General features: G+C 41.2%; 2 protein-coding genes across 2 annotated transcripts; both read right to left on the bottom strand.

Moving 5' to 3' along the window:
• Nucleotides 1-535: 535 nt before the first annotated feature.
• otop1 (otopetrin 1) lies at nt 536-6,732 on the bottom strand. The gene is made up of 6 exons (XM_035778672.1): nt 5,543-6,732; nt 5,104-5,240; nt 4,307-4,365; nt 3,971-4,101; nt 1,920-2,836; nt 536-1,637 (listed from the first exon to the last, which is right to left on the bottom strand). The coding sequence occupies exons 1-6, from the start codon at nt 5,919-5,921 to the stop codon at nt 1,467-1,469; spliced, it is 1,794 nt and encodes a 597-aa protein (XP_035634565.1). The 5' UTR covers nt 5,922-6,732; the 3' UTR covers nt 536-1,466.
• A 3,424-nt stretch (nt 6,733-10,156) lies between these two features.
• LOC118389014 (transmembrane protein 128-like) lies at nt 10,157-18,331 on the bottom strand. The gene is made up of 5 exons (XM_035778670.2): nt 18,136-18,331; nt 13,439-13,571; nt 12,950-13,111; nt 10,620-10,728; nt 10,157-10,411 (listed from the first exon to the last, which is right to left on the bottom strand). Exons 1-4 carry the CDS (start codon nt 18,233-18,235, stop codon nt 10,629-10,631), a joined length of 495 nt encoding a protein of 164 aa, XP_035634563.1. The 5' UTR covers nt 18,236-18,331; the 3' UTR covers nt 10,157-10,411; nt 10,620-10,628.
• Nucleotides 18,332-20,782: the final 2,451 nt, after the last annotated feature.

The raw sequence follows: 20,782 nt of genomic DNA, 5'->3' as shown, positions 1-20,782 counted from the left end.
ACGCTTCACATACTCCCAGGCGGTTTCTTAGTGAAATTGAGTTCCATAACAATTATTGAAATGTTAAATATATTTAAGGAAAACCACATTTCAGGTTCATTAGAAGAAGAAAAGATATAACTAAAAGAAAAGCAGAGCTACTAGCATTAAAGATCAGTCAACACTGTACAGCATTCAACTGAATGTGATTGTCATCAAATATACAGGGAATGATGTCAACAAGTCATGGTTGAGAACAGTCAATACAATGAGACGTTTGCGAAAGATTGTGAGAACTTACAGTCCAGTGTTCATTTGTTGGAGATTCTGAGAACTACAGTCCAATATTACAACGAAGAGCAATCAAAGTCTAGCGCTGCCCTATACTACAGTACATGTAGGACTCTAGAATGTGGCCAGCCAAGTAGTTCAAGTGTTTGACACAGAAGTATTGAGTTTCCTGTGTATTTGTCCGACCACTGAGAACATCCTCCATGACACTGTGCATTTGAAATATACATAAAAATGGCAACACACACACACACACACACACACACACAAAAAAAAAACCTTTATAAGGCTTTTACAGTTGCACCTCATCTTTACAAATCGATAGTACAATTCTTATGTGATGTTGAATAATCGAGACCGAGAGAGCTTCTTTGGCTTCTCTGTGATGTTGGAGTACTGCTGCAAACACAGTGGTGTGTGTGATATCAGCACAACCGGGGATGAGGCCCACTAGTCTCACCATGATACAGGATTTGAAAAATGAATGTGGCATGGCTTTTCGATATGTTGTTTCACTACACCATCTACTTTCATCGTGTATCATCACTTATCATGCTCCACTCTCATGATGCATTCATACATAGCCTGGCTTACATCTGTACTAGGTCTGAGAGACAACTCGACGCTAAACTATTACATACGCGTTTTAATAACGCATTCAACAAAAAAATTGATGAACATCAAAAGACAAAACCCAAACACTTGTTATAACAGAGACCTAAATTCAAATGTCAATTTCACTTTTCAGTGCAGCAACACACAACAAAGCAAATACTATTTGAAATCTTTCAAAGACTTTGGCGTTTTGGGTGAGCCTCCCGGGGCGGGGGATCAGTTCTTGCACATTTGGGGCTATTCCATTGGTTACATTGTGCCAGGCCAGCTCAATCAAGCACAGCTAAAGTATTTGAAAGATTCTGAATACTATTTGAATCCAGGGTCTGATATCAATGTAATTTGTTGTTTATATCTGGTGCTACAAAATGTTTCCGAAGATGGATCGCTACAAGGGACATCTCATCTAGTATAATCCCCCTATACTGACATGTTTCAATGCTTATTTAGAAGTCTAAAGTACATGACAAGAGCTCCTCCTGAAAGGTTGACCTGTGTTGCTATTAATTTCCTCTATGGAGCCCTTGGTGACAAGTGTTCTTGTGCATGTTGCGTCATCTCGTCGGTCCCTCTTCGTCTTGTCACACCCTTCGGAAGACTTCGAAGAGGGAGGCCACAGAGTGCATGCGGTAAAAGAGGTTCATGGGCACGGCAAAATTGAGAACTGTTGTCCATATGGTGAAGCCAAACGTCTCCTGCTCCAGGCCGTTGTCATACTGGGGTCTGCAGCCGAAGGCAGGAAGGATCCAGAGCTGCAGTGAAGGAGATACCAAATAAGGTTAAACTTACCTTGTTGTTGTTTTTTTTGTTTTGTTTTTGTGTGTGGTGAATACGCCTTGTATTTTCATAAACTCACGCACAATACATTTCCCTACTGAAACATTGCATTGAAGGTAGAGAATAAGAGTAGTTAGTAGGGTATGAAATGGGGAATCCTATGTGTTTGAGAACAAGTTATGAGACAATAACATCAATGCTGACTATTGTCAATAAATAAATAATAAATCATAAGTTTTAAAAAACAGCAAGCTTACTGAGATGTTGCACATGAAGAGGAAGACAGCGATGTTCTTCAGAATCTGCCTCTTCTTGCTCGGGGTCTCCGCCACGTTGCTCCCGGCGTGCAGGGGCACCGCTGAATGTTTCCGTGAGCTGAATGTTCCGTACACCTGTCCGTTCTCCACCTGCTCGTTCTCCAGCGTGACACAACCCTTGTCTGGGTTCTCGTACGCCCGGTTGATGATGCCGTTGTAGGGCGGAGCCAAGGAGGAGGTCACAGAGAAGATCTCCGGCACAGGCCCCGCCGCTTCAGCGTCCTCCCTCTCACCGTCCTCCCGCTGGCGGTAGAGGGACTCTATGATGAACAGGTTCTGGATGTACTTCTCCAGGACAATGAGCAGTGAGTACATCAGGTTGGTCCAGCGGTAGCTCGGGCTGCTGCTTGAGGCTGCCACAGCCACCACGCTGCACCAGGACATGAGCCAGGAGCCCACCGACGATCCGAATAGGATCTCTGTGTCCAGCGTCCGCGAGGGGTTCTTGGTGGTGTCCATGGGCATAGGGTCGGCACGGTATATGAGCAGACCCGTGGCCCCGGCCGAGCACATGAACACCAGCATGACGATGCCGTAGCAGTAGAACATTGCGATGGCCGACTCCCGGGTGTCCATCGACTCTTCCACGTGGATGATGTAGACCACCAGCACGCCGATGGTGCTGGCCAGGGCGACAAGACCCAGGATGGGGCCGACAACCAGCCCCTGGGTCCTGGTAGCCGGCCTTTTCCGGTTGTACTGGAGGTTAATGCTGCGCCCTATGTTCTTCCACATGACGAAGAGCATTGCAGAGACAAAGATGTGGTACTCTATGTTGAAGGGGTATAGGTAATAGAGGCTGTTGGAGAACATGGAGCAGGCGCTGGTAGTGCAATTACAGTGAGGCTCCATATCCACTGAAACACATTAAAAAGAAACAATATCTTGTCAGTTTCAAGCACAGTGAAATCCCACTTCTGCAACCATAATGTACCTTACAAAACAGTGGCCTCCAGTTTGTGTATACAAGTAGACTACACAGAGGATGTAAACTCCCAAGTTATTCAAATATAACCAAATAAATTATGTATGGCAATAAAGTAGATTTTAAAGTTTGTTTGCATGAAGCCAGTTGTTTTCTTTGTGTCTTATGTAACATAATGAATCAATTATGTGCCATCAGAGTCTAAAGCAACAATACACTTTAAATGGAGGTAGGAATTGACTTTCAGAATTCAGATATTTACCAAATTAATTGGTCTGGACTTGAATATAGAGAAAATGTCCTGTTTGGGCCTCCCAGCTCAATGTCCTAGTCATTTCAACTTTGACAATCCTTCATGTACCAGTGGGTGGTCTGATAAATATTCCCACAACTGCTCTTCACATGTGTGATGAGGATCATCAGGTTGGTGGATCAAGTATATCAATCAACCTTCTGAACACCAAAATACACAATTCCACAAAATGGTATACAATGACTTCCAGTCTTTCCTCAAAATAATGCTTCCCTTTGTACTTGAAGCCCCTACTATACTCTTTCCTAGTGCTGCCCTCTAGAGACTGCTTTTAAACTCAACCCTGAAGCACCACTATCTCTACCCACTCACGACCCCCTCCCCAAAGGGTACCACTACGGCCCTGCTCTCTTTAATTAAAAAGGGAACAACAGCGGCACAGTCAGCCTCACAGTCGGCCCGGATATGAGGGGGCCGGTGGAGCAGCCACGGCTTAAGATGTATCAGTTACTGTAATTGCAGCGCCCTCGGGAGCAGCCCGGGCCTGGGACAAAGGCGTCTGAGGTCGCTAGAGCTGGGGGGGGTGGGGGGGGTGGGGTGGGTGGTGGGGGCCAGCGACCGTGCATGTCTCGTGAAACCGAAGAGAGAGGCGTTCGACACAAACAAGACCTGCCGGACTGCCTAATCCATCCCACTTTCCCCTCCAACCCCCCCTCGCACCCCTGTCTTTCATCCAATGAAGTGAGCTTCTCAAGTGAACTATTGTCCTTTTTCTTTGGGTACAAGCAGCCACTCGACCCCTGGTCCCCTTACCTATGGTGAGGTTTACATAGCCCAGGGAAGAGAGCCTTCTCTTGTGGTTGTTTAGGAAGTGCTCAGCCTCAGACATCACACCGTTGCACCACAGTAGCAGGTTGGTGAAGACTGCATGGATGACGCCAAATCTGAGGGAAACACACATGAAACAATATGAAACAACACTTTAAATTAGTACAATGTTAATAACAGGATAAATAAACTCATCAACTGTTTTATTGAATTGCACCAATGAAAAATGTACATGAGCATAACCTAAACATACCTTAGGCTTGAGAGGCGTGCATGAGTTGTGACAATCTCAAAATACTGGTTCATTATATTTCACAATACCTTTCAAAGGTCTCGAAGGTCTTGATGACGTCCTTGATGTGAAACCAAAGGAAATGGACCTAAAACAAAACTCAAAAAAATGATATTTGTATCACAGCACTGACAAGACACACTATATAATACATTTAAAAAAACAAATAAATTAATAAATAAAACATTCCATTTCTGGTGAAGGCTTTCATTTGGACTGTGAAAATGAATCATCAGAATGTGAAGGCCATATCAAGCGACCTCTCAGCTGATGGATTACCTCTGTCTGTGCTACATTAGACTCCAATAACATGGACAATGACAGGATTATGTTGTACAGACAACTCTCTTTCTTGCCCGAGTAACAAAGCTTACATTATTCCACTTCAAGACAAAGCACTATACCTGTTTAAGTGGAATTTTGATACCATTACTCAATAACTTTTCAAACAGAGCAGCCAGCTTACCTTTAACACTTTACACATTTAAGAGGACAAAGGGGCTTTATTCATGGTTTATAAGCTGTTCATTGTTACTTAGCATATGTACCTTGCAATTGTAGGCTCTAATAATACATTGGTTTAAACTGTGTGCTTGTCATTTAGCTGCTTGGCAAATACTGAGCTTATATGGCTGCACTGTCAATAATGACAGTAATAATCAATAGAGCATTCACAAGCATATTATTAAAGCAAGCACCAAAATAACAATCTTTAAATGAATAATTAACCGTTTATAAATTACAGACCACTTTCTAAATCCTTGAAAGTATAGGCCATCATGAAAAGCGTGATCAAATTAACATAGAATGGGGGGTTGTGTCTTACCTGTGCTATTGTGTGAGTTGCGTGGATGATAGGGTATACCCCTAGAACAGCCGACACGCATGATCGATAGCCCACAAAATAACCAATTCGGAAGGCATCCATGATCAACGAGAGGAGCGCAAGAAGAGTTAACCCACCTATATCAATGAAACATTCGTTATTATGGGGCTGCATGGAAACGGGAAAACTATGCAAATGAACCTTTAATTGCTTTTGATGTCAATAAAATGTTTGAAAACCAAAAACAAATATATTCGGAAAATACGCCACATTTAGCTAGTTTTGAGAAGCATTAAACTATATAAAACATTGGAGATATAATATAATACCACGTTATTCCTATGGACTAATAACGACCTCGAGGTTAAATAAATACATTCGCAACACCATTTTACGTAAAGGAAAGAGTAAATCTTCCAAACATGCGTGTCAGCTTCACCTCTTATCCAACAGGTAGTAGCATGCACATCCTTTTCTGGCTGTAAGTTACTCTGCCTGTCTCTGCTCACGATGTACCACATCATCCATATCAGCTGGAGGATCATGAGGGTCGTGATAAACGACAACAGGTGCTCTTCCTTCACTGATGCGCCATGGTGCGCAATAGCCAGCATCAGCGACACGCCGATCAAAAGTAAGTTAGTCCCATACTGGCCGCTCAGGATCTCCGCGTTCTTCTGCGGATAGTCCTCAGTCAAACTGACTTTCAACTTGGTGAATATTTTCTTTTCTCGCTCTGAGCTGGAGGACGAGGTAGTGGAACTGTGACTGTAGGACTTATTTAAACACATAAGATCAAGGCCTCCGTGCTCAACCATGGCGCCGAAATCTGTAACATTCGAGTCAGAAAGTAAGAGCAAAGTCAAAACTGTGCGCTATAAGTGCATTTGTGGAAGGCCACGCGCGCAACCTGTTGCAACAAGGCGGGGACGCAAATGGATAGGAACTGTGCCAATTGCATGTTGATTCAATCCAAAGACGGTCTCAATTGTTTCGCATGCTTTCAGTGTCCAGTTTCACTAACATGGTGTGTTTGATGTAACATATTGTCACCCTGGACCATTTAGCTGAAATTAGGCTACTTTATAGCGCATCATATACCCTCTAGCTGTGTGAATTCAGATTAATATATTGAGTTTCAGCCATCGGTGACCGCCATCCGTGGTCCGGTTGGACCTGTCACACGTTTTTTTGCTAAATTGGTGGACTAGTAGTGTCAATCGTTCACTTAATCTACATTTTTTTTAAAAAGTGATCATGGAATAACTTAATCCCCCAAAAGCTTTTTCGTCAACGGATCCTCGTTTCTATAGTCGTTGCCAACTAGCACTTCTATCCAAGTCTCTGAAATCCGTTTTGAGGGGTTATCCCGTGTAAGATAAAAATAAAACGATATTTGTCAAACCACTTTGGCGAGGTTTTAGGGGTATGGGGCTAAGAGTGTTCCCGACACTCCAAATGTGCTCGTACCCAACCGCCCCTCAGTCCAATAGTCCGTTAACGTGTACCTCCACTTGCCTTGTCATGGTTAAGAACTATGCTTTCCAAGAGTGAAAAAAAAAAAATGAATCGGATTTCAATGGTCGAATGTACAATGGCCCTTTTTGTAAATGGATTTGTTTAAGTAGGAGGACTCATCATCAATGAGAATTGCCCCCCTCCTCCTCCCTTGAAATGAAATCGTCTTTGGCAACATCTAGAGCACTAAGGGGATTATTTTTTATGTGAGGGGGATGTAAGTAAAGGCAAAATTAACCTAGTCAACTTGCCGTGCCCCCCACCAACACATTTATCCAATGCATGATAACATATTGCATGCAATAGGCTATCAATGCGTGGTAGATAGTGTGAGATACACTTAGTGAAATTGGTACAGGTAGGAGTAATGGTTTAACAATGGGAGCCATTATATTTCAATATCCTCCGGGAACTCTGGGAAAATCTGACCGGGGAACCCCTGACCTAGATGTTGTCCCGAGTGGTTTACACATTTTACGCATGACTCCAAATTCCATTTGGTGCTTTTTATGTTGCCATAGCTGCAGTTTTATAGGCAGCAAATTATACTTTGACCAGAGTGCATTGAATAGTGCTTACAAGAGTGGCGTAAAACAAATACAAAATAATGATCAATTAGCTCATGAGATAGGTTGGCGCAGATCTATATCGAAACTCAATACTACTCTACATGCCTAATCAGAACTTCGTTTCCGTTGTTGTATTTACACTCATTGTTTTGATCATTGCAGTCAAAGCATCAGGAAATAAACTCGTGGACTCAGTTGAGGTGATCATCAGCGCAAACCTTTCTGAATGGGAATCCTAATCGGAGATGACACCATGTCGTTAATCATTGCTCTCGATTCCTATCAGTCAAGTAAACGAACATCCATTAAATGTTAATTCCATCAACCTGATTGATTCTGTTTCGGTGCATTTCAAATTGATTGGAGAGGCGGTCATTTTGACCAGTGGAGCGCGCGCGCATGCATGGTGGGGTTCCAACTTCCATGTGCTCATATTAAACCAAAGATAGGCCTATTTAGGTTTGAATCTTCCCTTGGATCGACGGAATCGGGTGTTTTCGATTCTAGGCCAGCAATAGTTGTTTATTACAGACCGATAATATGCAGGTAGACATTTACACTTGTACCCATATACAGGTTGAACATGGCAGTTTTGGACACCGATAAGCTCCTAAATTGGAACACAGTGGCTGTACAGTAACATGCTAGAAATGACATCAAAGCTCAGGCTCTGCACGTCACAGCGCTGGATGGGTTTTGACTGACAGCAGTTCTGAACTTGAGCACTGCATGCAACAAGAAGTTGCCCTCATCCCTCCCGCTAATTAAGCAACTTGAGCTACTTGTTTGTTGTCTGAGTGAGGGACTACATTTATTTTTTTAAAGATGAGACGTTGAGGATGATGACAAATACCACTACGATGTCACACAAGCGAGCCAAACACCCGAGCCCAAATGTGCACTACATATTTCCATATGAAACTCATGGCATACAGTATCAACGTTTATGATCACTATGATGTACATAGTTATTTATGAGACGACATGGCGTTGTACTCCGGGTTGTTCTGAACAGAATGAGACTGTTTGTCTACTGTGATGAAAACGTGCCGCTGAACACACACCTAATGCACACGACTCCTTTCTATACACACAATTACGATCAGTTTCTCTGAATTGCCCCGTGAAAGCCTAAACATTAGGATTGTACTTTATAACTTAGCTAGTCATGTTAGCAATAGAACAAGCTTTCAAATGATGCCCACCTAACCCAGATTGCGTTTTACACACAGTGTACAAAACATTGACATAGACTGACCAGGAGAATGCTATTATGATCCCTTATTGATGTCACCTGTTAAATCCACTTTAAATCAGTGTAGGTGAAGGGGAGAAGATAGTTTAAAGGATTTTTAAGCTGTGAGACAATTGAGACATGGATTGTGTGCGTGTGCCATTCAGAGGGTTAATGGGCAAAACAAAAGTTAAGTGCCTTTGAATGAGGTATGTCAGTAGGCACAGGAGGTCGGTGGCACCTGAATTGGGGAGGATGCGCTCGTGGTAATGGCTGGAGCGGAGTCAGTGGAATGGTATCAATTACATCAAACATGGTTTCCATGCGTTTGATGCCATTCCAATATCTCAGTTCCAGCCATTATGAGCTGTCCTCCCTCAGCAGCCTCCACTGGTGCCAGGCGCACCAGTTTGAGTATGTCAAGAACAGCAACGAAGCTGAGTTTTTCCACAGTCAACAGTTTCCCGTGTGTATCAAGGATGGTCCACCACCCAAAGGACATCCATCCAACCTGACAACTGTGGGAAGAATTGGAGTCAACATTGGCCAGCATCCCTGTGGAATGCTTTCCGACACCTTGTAGTCCACAAATTGACTCTGTTCTGGGGGCAAAATGGGGTGGCAACTCAATATTAGGAAGGTGTTCCTAATGTTTTGAAGTGTTTTTGGATCGCGTAAACCTCAACAGTAATTGTGTGATGTCGGGGATACATGTCTGTGTTCCAAACAAAACAAATACAATTGTGCTTGCTTGGCAAGGGTAGCCTAGTGGTTAGAGTGTTGGACTAGTAACCAGAAGGTTGCAAGTTCAAACCCCTGAGCTGACAAGGTACAAATCTGTAGTTCTGCCCCTGAACAGGCAGTTAACCCACTGTTCCTAGGCCATCATTAAAAATAAGAATTTGTTCTTAACTGGCATGCCTAGTTAAAAAAAAAAAAAAAAAAAAAGTTATTCAACGGCACAGTTGGAGACTTTTCTTGGGATCATAAAAGTGCATTTGAAATACTTAGGAACTGTGCACATTTTGGAGAGTTGTGTGGCCACGTGGAGTTAGAAGTAGTCCTCTCACTACCCCACATTTTACAGGAATATTCTTAGCATGTTACTGGATGTATACAGAGTATTTTTCAGATATTGTTCTCAACAAATGCGTTGAAAACTGCAGGAAATGTAAAATGCACATAAAATCAACAGTAATATTTGGATTAAGTCTTGTGTCAGATGAACTGTTGTGTCCTCACCTTTGGTCTAATAATTTTCCCATTATCTCCAAATTGTTCCGTTTCAGTGTCTACCACAGTTATGCATATGCTTTTCATATACTTCTGTAAGAAACATTTCAATTTAGCCCTATAAGGCCAATTCCTACGAGTGTAAAGGGTTTTAAGGTGACTTTCTCAAGTGTATCTTATTGCAGTTGTTATGAAAGGGTGTTTGATTCTACAACCATCTTGCAGGTGAAGACATGTACATTTTTAGTTAGGCCTATAGATTTTCTCAAGGAGATTATAATAACTGATCCCACAAAAGTTAGACAACTACAGTATAGCTCATCTTGATGCAACAAAAACCTTGAGGATTATTTGTGACCCAATGAGTGGAAGAATGTTGTCCACTTAAATGACCTATTAGTCCCACATACAGTATTAAATAAATATAGACACTCAAGATCATATCAATAATTCTGACAGTTAGACTTTTTGCCAACAATACAGGAAAACAAGGTTGACATTAGCTACAAACCATTATTTATTTAGCAGATTTGAGAGAATGTAAGGACACATTTACAATGTTAATAGCACAATGACTTAGTGACTCAAAAATACACATGCGATTCAAAAACATATACAAAAACAATTAAAGCACTTAAAAAGCTTTGGTAATTTATCAAATATAATATATTTACGCAAAAAAAAAAAACTTTCCTGACCATTATCAATTTGTTAACACGAAAGTCAAACTGTCGTCATTGTTGAGGCTTTAGTACTGTAAATGAAACAAAAATAATTGCACTCAGCAGTAGATACTTAGTTATCTATTATTGGTAGTTATGCAATACAATGATATCAGTTTGAAATGGAGGGAGAAATATTGGATGGAACAAATATTAACAATACATTTCACAATACCGATTCTTACACAATCTATATTGTTGATTCATAAGACCATCTTTATTTACATGTTGCTATCTTACCTTAACATCTCACCCAAGCATGGATATGAGCATAACACCACCCATGAACTGGGTAAACAGGAGGATGGGAGTGAGGAACGACCACACAGGCCACAGTGCTATATTTAAACTGGGGAGAAGAAATTTAAATATTGTAAAATAGGCTAACAACTTACTAACCAAAAGCATCATGTAGCCAGCTTGCTATGCCATTTGTGTCCATTCACATACAGTGGCTTGCGAAAGTATTGACCCCCCTTGGCATTTTTCCTATTTTGTTGTCTTACAACCTGGAATTAAAATTGATTTTTTGGGGGGTTTGTTTGATTTGATTTACACAACATGCCTACCACTTTGAAGAAATATATATATTTTCAAAATATTGTTTATTCTGAAACAAAGAAATAACACAAAAAAAAAAACAGAAAACTTGAGCGTGCATAACTATTCACCCCCCCCCCCACCCCCAAAATCCAATACTTTGTAGAGCCACCTTTTGTAGCAATTACAGCTCCACGTCGCTTGGGGTCTGTCTCTAAAAGGTTAGCACATCTAGCCACTGGGATTTTTGCCCAATCTTCAAGGTAGAACTGCTCCAGCTCCTTCCAGTTGAATGGGTTCCGATGGTGTACAACAATCTTTAAGTCATACCACGAATTCTCAATTGGATTGAATTCTGGGCTTTGACTAGGCCATTCCAAGACATTTAAATATTTCCCCTTAAACCACTCGAGGGTTGCTTTAGCAGTATGCTTAGGGTCATTGTCCTGCTGGAAGGTGAACCTCCGCTCCAGTTTCAAATCTCTGGAAGACTGAAACAGGTTTTCCTCAAGAATTTCCCAGTATTTAGCGCCACCCATCATTCCTTCAATTCTGACCAGTTTCCCAGTCCCTGCAGATGAAAAACATCCCCACAGCATGATGCTGCCACCACCATGCTTCATTGTGGGGATGATGTTCTTGGGGTGATGAGAGGTGTTGGGTTTGTGCCAGACATAGCGTTTTCCTTGATGCCCAAAAAGCTCCATTTTAGTCTCATATGACCAGAGTATCTATCTTCTTCCATATGTTTGCTTATTTTCTTTATAATACAATGTTTTTTTTCTGGCCACTCTTCCGTAAAGCCCAGCTCTGTGGAGTGTACAGCTTAAAGTGGTCCTATGGACAGATACTCCAATCTCCACTGTGGAGCTTTGCAGCTCCTTCAGGGTTATCTTTGGTCTCTTTGTCGTCTCTCTGATTAATGCCCTCCTTGCCTGGTCCGTGAGTTTTGGTGGGCAGCCCTCTCTTGGTAGGTTTGTTGTGGTGCCATATTCTTTCCATTTTTTAATAATGGATTTAATAGTGCTCCGTGGGATGTTCAAAGTTTCTGATATTTTTTTATAACCCATCCCTGGTCTGTACTTCTCCACAACTTTGTCCCTGACCTGTTTGGGGAGCTCATTGGTCTTCATGGTGCCGCTTGCTTGGTGGTGCCCTTTGTTTAGTGGTGTTGCAGACTCTGGGGTCTTTCAGAACAGGTGTATATATACTGATATCATGTGACAGATCATGTGACACTTAGATTGCACACAGGAGGCCTAATTATGTGACTTTGGTTGCACCAGATCTTATTTAGGGGCTTCATAGCAAAAGGGGGTGAATACATAGGCACACACCACTTTTTATTTTTGGACTATTTTGTGTATGTCCACATTACATGAAATCCAAATAAAAATCAACTTAAATTACAGGTTGTAATGCAACAAAATAGGAAAAAACGCCAAGGGGATGAATACTTTTGCAAGACACTGTAGATCAATAACAGGGTATGCTTTAATTAATATTAAGGTACTTTTTGCGAAGATTTCAGGAAGGCTGCCGTGCTACAGAAAACAAAGAAAACTAAGGAGGGGTGCTCGACAGCAATGACAAGGAAAAAAAAGGGTTACCCAAGGAAAAATGTCCAAAAGGACTAATTCGAGGCAGAGACGAGTTGGAGAACAACAAAAAAAGAGATTAATTTCTTATTTTCTCACTTTAATCCACTGTTGAGGATAAACAATGGATTAAAGTAAGCAAATAAGAAATTAATCTGTCTTTTTTGTAAACCCTTGTTACTTTTTTGCATAGATGAGTGATGGGTTTCCTACAGCCTTCGTAGCTAAAGTAATGTTATTTCTCTGCAAAACCCCGCCACAGGAGAGTAACAATTATAAAATGTATGTTTGACAGTTAATATTCTATGCTTGAACTAATGAAATTTGTAACATAAAGCACCTTGCACTTCTACAAGAAAAAAAAAACATCCTTTATGTTAACACATCCCATGTCAATTTTGAGGATGTACAATGTAATTGAAAGAGTATTACCTGCATGATGCTGCAATGAAGGCTGCTGTGGTAATAGGGGCAATAGCAGGGTACTCCTGGTCGTAGTCCTTTATGCCCTTGAACCACTCCAGGTATACAATGCAAAATGTGGCCAAAGATAGGCATATTCCCAGCAGTATCACACCAAGATTGAACCACCAGCTGGAAAACAAAACCCCAAAGCAGCAAATACATGATAGGAACTTTGGTAAATGCAGTCGTCATAATTGCGTTTCTGCAAACATTGAGTATTCAGATAATCCTGCATGAATAAAATGTGCCTAACCAAAAAAGAACAAATAAGCACAATATTTGGGACTTTTCCAATTACATTGACCAATTCTCAAGTCTGGATCCAGGTTAACAACCCATTTGATTAGCCTACTGATCACAGATGACCCACTGCAAAGACCTACACACACATTTCCTCATCTTTTCAAACTAGCTGGATTGGTTTGCGGACAAAATATTTGTTCATCAAAACAACACCTTTTGATATCCTCATTCTCCATGAGGACCCGGAGGAAGTCAAAATAATACGTCAACCCAACAGATGACACAATCCAGAAGACAGAATGGCGGTTGATCCGAGACAGTGGTTTGGCATCTTTCTCTTCTTGACCTGCAGGTTTGAGACAAAATGCCATGGTCACTGGTAATGAAGTAGGCCTAGATCATCACTTATTCAGTATATTTCTCAAAAGAAACAGCAAAGGCCTACAGTGATCACGTGTAATTGCGCTCACAGTTTAGTGTTTAGAGATTTGTTGAAGGGTGCTACACAATCTAGCTAGGCCTATGCATGATGATAGTAGGCTGTAGCCTAGGCTATTCAGCATCATTGAGTATAATGCTGAATATTGTCAGTCTGCCAAGGGGTTATAAAAACAGATTGAATTTACAACAGAATATGAGAACAGAAGGTGCCCAATCCGCACCTTTTAAAGGTTCAAGACATTTCAAGATGAAACAGATAGCACGAGGGGCAGTAGGCGATAAGATAATTTTTTGGAAAGCCCATTAATCCCTATAATTTAGCAGTTGATGAAAAGTATCAGAGACAGGAGTTGGCTGGTGAAGTGGACAAGCTGCGAGGTCTGTCCTCAGGTATGAACCCAGTGCACTGGCATTGGAACAAAAATCTCCTCTAGTTGAAAATCCGGCCCACCAAGATGCCGCTGTCTCATACTAGACAGTTCAAATAGCAACTTAAGGTAATTTAATAGTATAAAAAATAAGGGAATATTTCACATGAATAATGTGGCACAAAATATCGCCAGCGTAAAAGAATACCATTAACTGGACCATCCAGCCAGCCAATGTTGGGTCTGCTGTTTCTTTTGATGCATATCAGCTTACGCAAGCGCTGGGCTGAGTCTTCAGTACAGTCCAGAAGTATAGTCTGAAACTATCATGTTGCTGCAGTGCTGACACAGCATTTGCACAGTCAAAACAATCAAGAATCAGTGGCATGTTGCCCAGTTTGGTCCTGAAGATAAGACAATTGTTCTCTCTGTTGTCAAATCTGCCTGCTGGACCTCCTGTGTGATGGCACAATGTTGGCTATATTTAAGTGATAATACCTAAAGACGTGGTTTGGAGGATATATTGGGCCGTGTTAGGTTCGAGGCTAGGGTTGCAAAATTCTGGGAACATTCAATAAATTCCCTGGTTTCCAGAAATCCTGGTTGGAGGATTCCGGATTTCCTGCTTATTCCCTTGATTCCGTGATCCTCCAACTAGGATTTTGGGAAACCAGGGAATTTATTGAAAGTTCACGGAATTTTGCAAGCCTATTCGAGACAAATACAACAGTTAGAATCATTAAAAACATTATTCTGAATTCATACAATTTCATCCTTCCACGAAGACATAGTCCCGAGGTTGCTACCCAAGCCGTCTGGTCGTTTGTTCGATTAGCATTGTTTCCAGCCAAGGTTTACAGGTTGTTCAATTGATTGGCAGGTTACTATGGAAAACAAAAATGGTTGCTATGGAGCAAGGGTTGGAACCAAAATTATTTTCCAATCGTTTCGAACCACTATCCGACCAGCATAATAAAGGCCTGAACTGGTTCGAACCAGAAAAGTACCCGTTTATATCGTTCCGTTCCTTTTATAAACCTGTGAAAATCGGCTGTTTTTACATTTAACTCATTAATTTACTCCACCAAACAATCAATGCAGACAGAACAGCTTTCTATGGACCAGGCAAACTAGTTGTTTACATGCTTGACGAACAGACAAGAGTAGTGTGAGATGCAACTGAAATTTTGCAGGGTGGGGAGAGAGCAAGATAGAGGGTGGACATGGAGGAGGCTTGGCATCATAATATGAGGTGCATTATGTGTTTAGTATATTAGTAGGTCTATCATTACTTCAACAAATGACAATTATTTGCCAACTAGATTCCTAGCTAGCTACGGACAAGCGGTTAATATTGTAACGACCCTGGGTTTATAAGCGCGGAAATCGACCCTGAGCATGCTTTTGCGGCACAGTCAATAGCGTGCCGGAACTCGGGCTAGAAGGCCGAGGGTTCGAGACCTGCTCCCTGCCGTTTCATTACATTGGTGTCAGAAGTGATCGGACTTTGCATCCACGACAGAGCGTGTGCTTGGCCGGTGAGAGCGTTCCTGTAAGACATAAAGCCGCGAGGACGCGTTCTTTGAAAGGAGGGAGTAGTGTAACGACCCTGAGTTTATAAGCGCGGAAATCGACTCTGCCGCTTGAGCATGCTTTTGCGGCACAGTCGATAGCACGCCGGACCTCGGGCTAGAAGGTCAAGGGTTTGAGACCTGCTCCATGCTGTTTCATTACAATATGGAGGAACTTTGAACATCCGAGAGTTGTCTCAACGCCAAGGCTAGCTCAACGCCCCTGGACCAGAGCGAGCTAACAAGCTTGTGGGTGCAGTGGCACCAGAATATATTTATTATATATATATATATATATATTTAATTTAAAACACATCTTACCTTTTGGTTGTTAATAAAGCCAATGTGAAACGTCATAACTTTAGCATCCTTAACTAGCATAGAAAATAGCTGGCAGGCAAACAATAGAAGGAGAAGTTTCTGAGTGACAGGGTGAGTGCTTTGATGGCATTTTTTTGTAGGAACTCAAAAAAATGTTAGGAATGTAAAATAACATTATTAACCTATTATCATGCTTTTAAAATAATGGTTCTGTTCCGGAACACTAGAGATCACTTTCGTTCCCAGTTCAGTTCCTCAAATTGTTATTTTCCGGTTTTCTGCTCTGTTCCCGTAGCTGGTTCCAACCCCCACTACCGAGGCTCTTCTCCCTTTGCTAGCTAGCCAACTACACAGCTAACAATCACTTCAAATTGAAGCTGGAAAGAACGCAACTACTGCATTTAGTTTAGTTTTACCTGTTTTTCTATATATACAATAAAATTATTCTGAAAACACAATTTCACAATGTTTTCTGAAAGAAAAAACAGTCTTTACCAATCACTTCTATAGTAAAGCTCAGATTAAATCATTTGGTGTGATGAACAAATAAAGGAAGAAATGCAGAGAACAGGGTAAAGCAATTTTACCAGTTCTATTTAGATTGTCATTTTGGAGACATCTATTGGAAACATGTGTCAACTGCTCTCAAAAAGGTTGGTCTAGTTTTTAGGCTTTGTGGGTGGATTTTGAGTGGTCATTGGCCTGCAAATTTTAGAAATCTATGCAGGGTTGCCATGTTTGTGGTTTTCCTGAAATTGGGCTACTTTGAAAACGATGTAGCAGGTGAAAATGTATTGGTCAGGTTTTTAGGCCACTTCTAAATTGGCCAGAGGCCACCATGGCATTTCTCTTTAAAAAAATATATATATATTTCACTGTTACCTGCTGCTGCTATGAGTGAGAGAATTGTGGGGAGGGCCGGAGAGGTGTGTGAGCGTTGAGGGCACTGGTTGAGAGAGTGCTGCAGCAGAGGCAGCACACTCACACGTTTTACCAGTTGTAGGTAGGCTATATAGATCGGTAATTATGGAGACATCCCTTTTCTATAAAATATATTAACACACTAGAACTACTATAATGGCGACAAAGCATGGAAAACGACTTTAGGTATACTAGAGCTCTTTAGATAAATTCTCTCAAAAGGTGGTTTAAAGTAAATTACATTCTGATGTCGACTTTTCTTATGGATAACAGAATCAAGCAAAGGGTTTTACTCGTGCCCAGTTCTAGGGTCTGGAGTGCTGCGTGAGTGGAAATTTTAAATGGAAGTTATGGAACTGCCTAACATGCTTCTGTTATGGGGGAAAAGTCCGCAATTAACATGACATTAAATGTGGAGAATAATAGGGTATATTTGCATCCGTTGGCCATCAGGTAGGATATTAATTTATATGCAATTGTAGGATACTGTAGCCTACCATTTGATACAATAAATATATTGAAATGACGATATCACTGAAGCCATTGCAAATCAATTTGTGCCACTTGTGTAGCCTACCCAGGTAGCTGGCAAATGGATTTGAATAAATAGCCTATAACTCAGTTTGTTGTTGTAGGCTTGTGTTATTATGCAATTGTTAATGGCCATGTTTAATTCATTAAATTGAAAGTTATCAAATGTGATCATGTTCACAGCTCTATCGCAAATGTATCATTGAGGATATTTCCCTGAAATTATATGTTGGCCTACCAGGGGCTATAGGTTACCTGCATCTAGTTCAGCAAACTATGGCTAAGTTTAATTGCAATTAGAAACACAGATTTTAGTCAGTAGCATATGCCTATTGAAATAAGTCAATCTCGCAAATAGGCAATTTATAACAGTAGTCTTAACATCTGTCACATAACACCAGCCCATGTACCACGGGAATTACTTATTTTTTTACTGTTTTAATTACGTTGTGAAACAGTTTATAATAGCAATAAGGTAACTCAGGGGTTTGTGGTAACGTTATATGGCCGATATACCACGGCGAAGGCTTATGTCCTAAGAACAGCCATTGGCCGTGGTATTTTGGCCATATTCCACACCTCCTCGGTGTAATAGCAATTGGAAATAGGGAAGTTGAATATGATAGGCAACGACACAGTCCAAATAAGTTATTTACGACTCATTCATTGATTTGTTACTTCTTGAAACTGTCGTCTGTGCTAGCTGCTAACGTTAGCTACGAGGGTAATTTAATGGCTAATAGTTAACATGACTTACTCTTTTCGTTGCGGTCACCTGCTGAAACCCCTTGCATAAGAAGTTCAGCATCTTTCTTGAATCTATTTCGCAGATTTACGAAATCACTACCAGCAAGCATGTTTGATATCAGGCTGTTTGTCTTGTCTGACTGGCTAGCTGTGGCTAACGCTTCCTGTTCGCAGGTTTGCTGGTGACGTTTATTTAATGCGACAGTCCAAGCAAGGGGAAATCAAAGAATATAGGCGCGTTCCTTTTCCCAAGTTTTCCTGAAGCATGCAAAATGTTACGATTTTTGTTGTTATAAGCAGTGGTTTAAAGTACTTATGTAAAAATAATTGAAAGTAGTATTTACTACTATTTTACTACTATCTGTACTTTACTATTTATATTTTTGACAACTTTTACTTCACTACATTCCTAAAGAGAATGATGTACTTTTTACTCCATACACCAAGAGAACATCCCTGGTCATCCCTACTGCCTCTGATCTGGCAGACTCTCTAAACACATGCTTTAAAGGATGTCTGAGTGTTGGAGCGTGCCCTTGGTTATCAGTTAAAAAAAAAAAAAAAAAAATGGTGCTGTCTGGTTTGCTTAATTTTTTAATTTTTATTTTACCTTTATTTTACTAGGCAAGTCAGTTAAGAACAAATTCTTATTTTCAATGACTGCCTAGGAACAGTGGGTTAACTGCCTGTTCAGGGGCAGAACGACAGATTTGTACCTTGTCAGCTCGGGGATTTGAACTTGCAACCTTTCGGGTTACTAGTCCAGCGCTCTAACCACTAGGCTACTAGGAATTTAGAAGTATTTATACTTTTACTTTGATACTTAAGTATATTTTAGCAATTACATTTACCTTTGATACTTAAGTATATGTAAAACCAAATACTTTTAGACTTTTACTCAAGTAGGATTTTACTGGGTGACTTTTACTTGTCATTTTCTATTAAAGTATCATTACTTTTACTCAAGTTTTGGTACTTTTCCCACCACTGGTTTTAAGTATCAACCAACCACATCATAGTTATAGAAAGCAATAGTAAGGGTGTCTTTTTGTAGGCACTGACAAAGGCGAACTGCCATGGATCATTAGTCAAAGTCTAGGGGGAAATGAATGTTTCTTGGGGATTAACACCGAAATGAGGTCTGTGGTCAACACAGAGAGATCTTATACATTTTGTTCTATGATATCTCATCAGCTAACGACACGTAAGAGAGGTTGAACAGGCTAGTAATAGGGGTGGCAACAATTTCAGCAGATACTTTTATAAAGAAAGGGTCCAGAATGTCTAGCCCGGCTGATTTGTAGGGGTCAGATTTTGCAGCTCTTTCAGAACAGCAGCTGAATGGATTTGGGAGAAGGAGAAATGGGGAAGGCTTGGGCGAGTTGCTGTTGGGGCTGCAGTGCTGTTGACCGGGGTAGGAGTAGCCAGGTGGAAAGCATGGCCAGCCGTCGAAAAATGCTTATTGAAATTCTCAATTATGGTGGATTTATCAGTGGTGACAGTGTTTCCTATCTTCAGTGCAGTGGGCAGCTGGGAGGAGGTGTTCTTATTCTCCATGGACTTTACAGTGTCCCAGAACCTTTTTGAGTTAGTGTTGCAGGAAGCAAATTTCTGCTTGAAAAAACTAGCCTTGGCTTTTCTAACTGCCTGTGTATAATGGTTTCTAGCTTCCCTGAACAGCTGCATATCACGGGGGCTGTTCAATGCTAATGCAGAACGCCATAGGATGTTTTTGTGTTGATTAAGGGCAGTCAGGTCTGGAGAGAACCAAGGGCTATATCTGTTCCTGGTTCAAAATTTCTTGAATGGGGCATGTTTATTTAAGATGGTTAGGAAGGCATTTAAAAAAAATATCCAGGCATCCTCTATTGACGGGATGAGATCAATATCCTTGAGGCAGTGATCGCTGAGATCTTGGTTGAAGACAGCAGAGGTGTATTTAGAGGGGAAGTTGGTTAGGATGATATCTATGAGGGTGCCCGTGTTTAAGGCTTTGGGGAGGTACCTGGTAGGTTCATTGATAATTTGTGTGAGATTGAGGGCATCAAGTTTAGATTGTAGGATTGCTGGGGTGTTAAGCATGTTCCAGTTTAGGTTGCCTAGCAGCACGAGCTCTGAAGATAGATGGGGGGGCAATCAGTTCACATATGGTGTCCAGAGCACAGCTGGGGGCAGAGGGTGGTCTATAGCAGGCGGCAACGGTGAGAGACTTGTTTTTAGAGAGGTGGATTTTTAAAAGTAGAAGTTCAAATTGTTTGGGTACAGATCTGGATAGTAGGACAGAACTCTGCAGGCTATCTTTGCAGTAGATTGCAACACCACCCCCTTTGGCAGTTCTATCTTGTCTGAAAATGTTGTCGTTTGGAATTAAAATTTCTGAATTTTTGGTGGTCTTCCTAAGCCAGGATTCAGACACAGCTGGAACATCCGGGTTGGCAGAGTGTGCTAAAGCAGTGAATAGAACAAACTTAGGGAGGAGGCTTCAGGCCTCCTCCCTAAGGAATATAATCCTGGCCTGTGGCTTTGGAGCATTTAAGCTCAGCAAGCATACAGACTATTTTGGCTGTTTCTACCTTTGCAAAATAAAAGGTTTGGCTGAACCCCTAACTCTACATAATACTTCTTGACTTGGTTGCTTCCATACAGACCAGAACTGG

Source organism: Oncorhynchus keta, chromosome 10 (genome assembly GCF_023373465.1).
Source record: "Oncorhynchus keta strain PuntledgeMale-10-30-2019 chromosome 10, Oket_V2, whole genome shotgun sequence".
NCBI classification, from domain to species: domain Eukaryota; kingdom Metazoa; phylum Chordata; class Actinopteri; order Salmoniformes; family Salmonidae; genus Oncorhynchus; species Oncorhynchus keta.
Note: the sequence above shows the minus strand (reverse complement) of the source record. Positions and strands in the feature narration are given on the sequence as shown.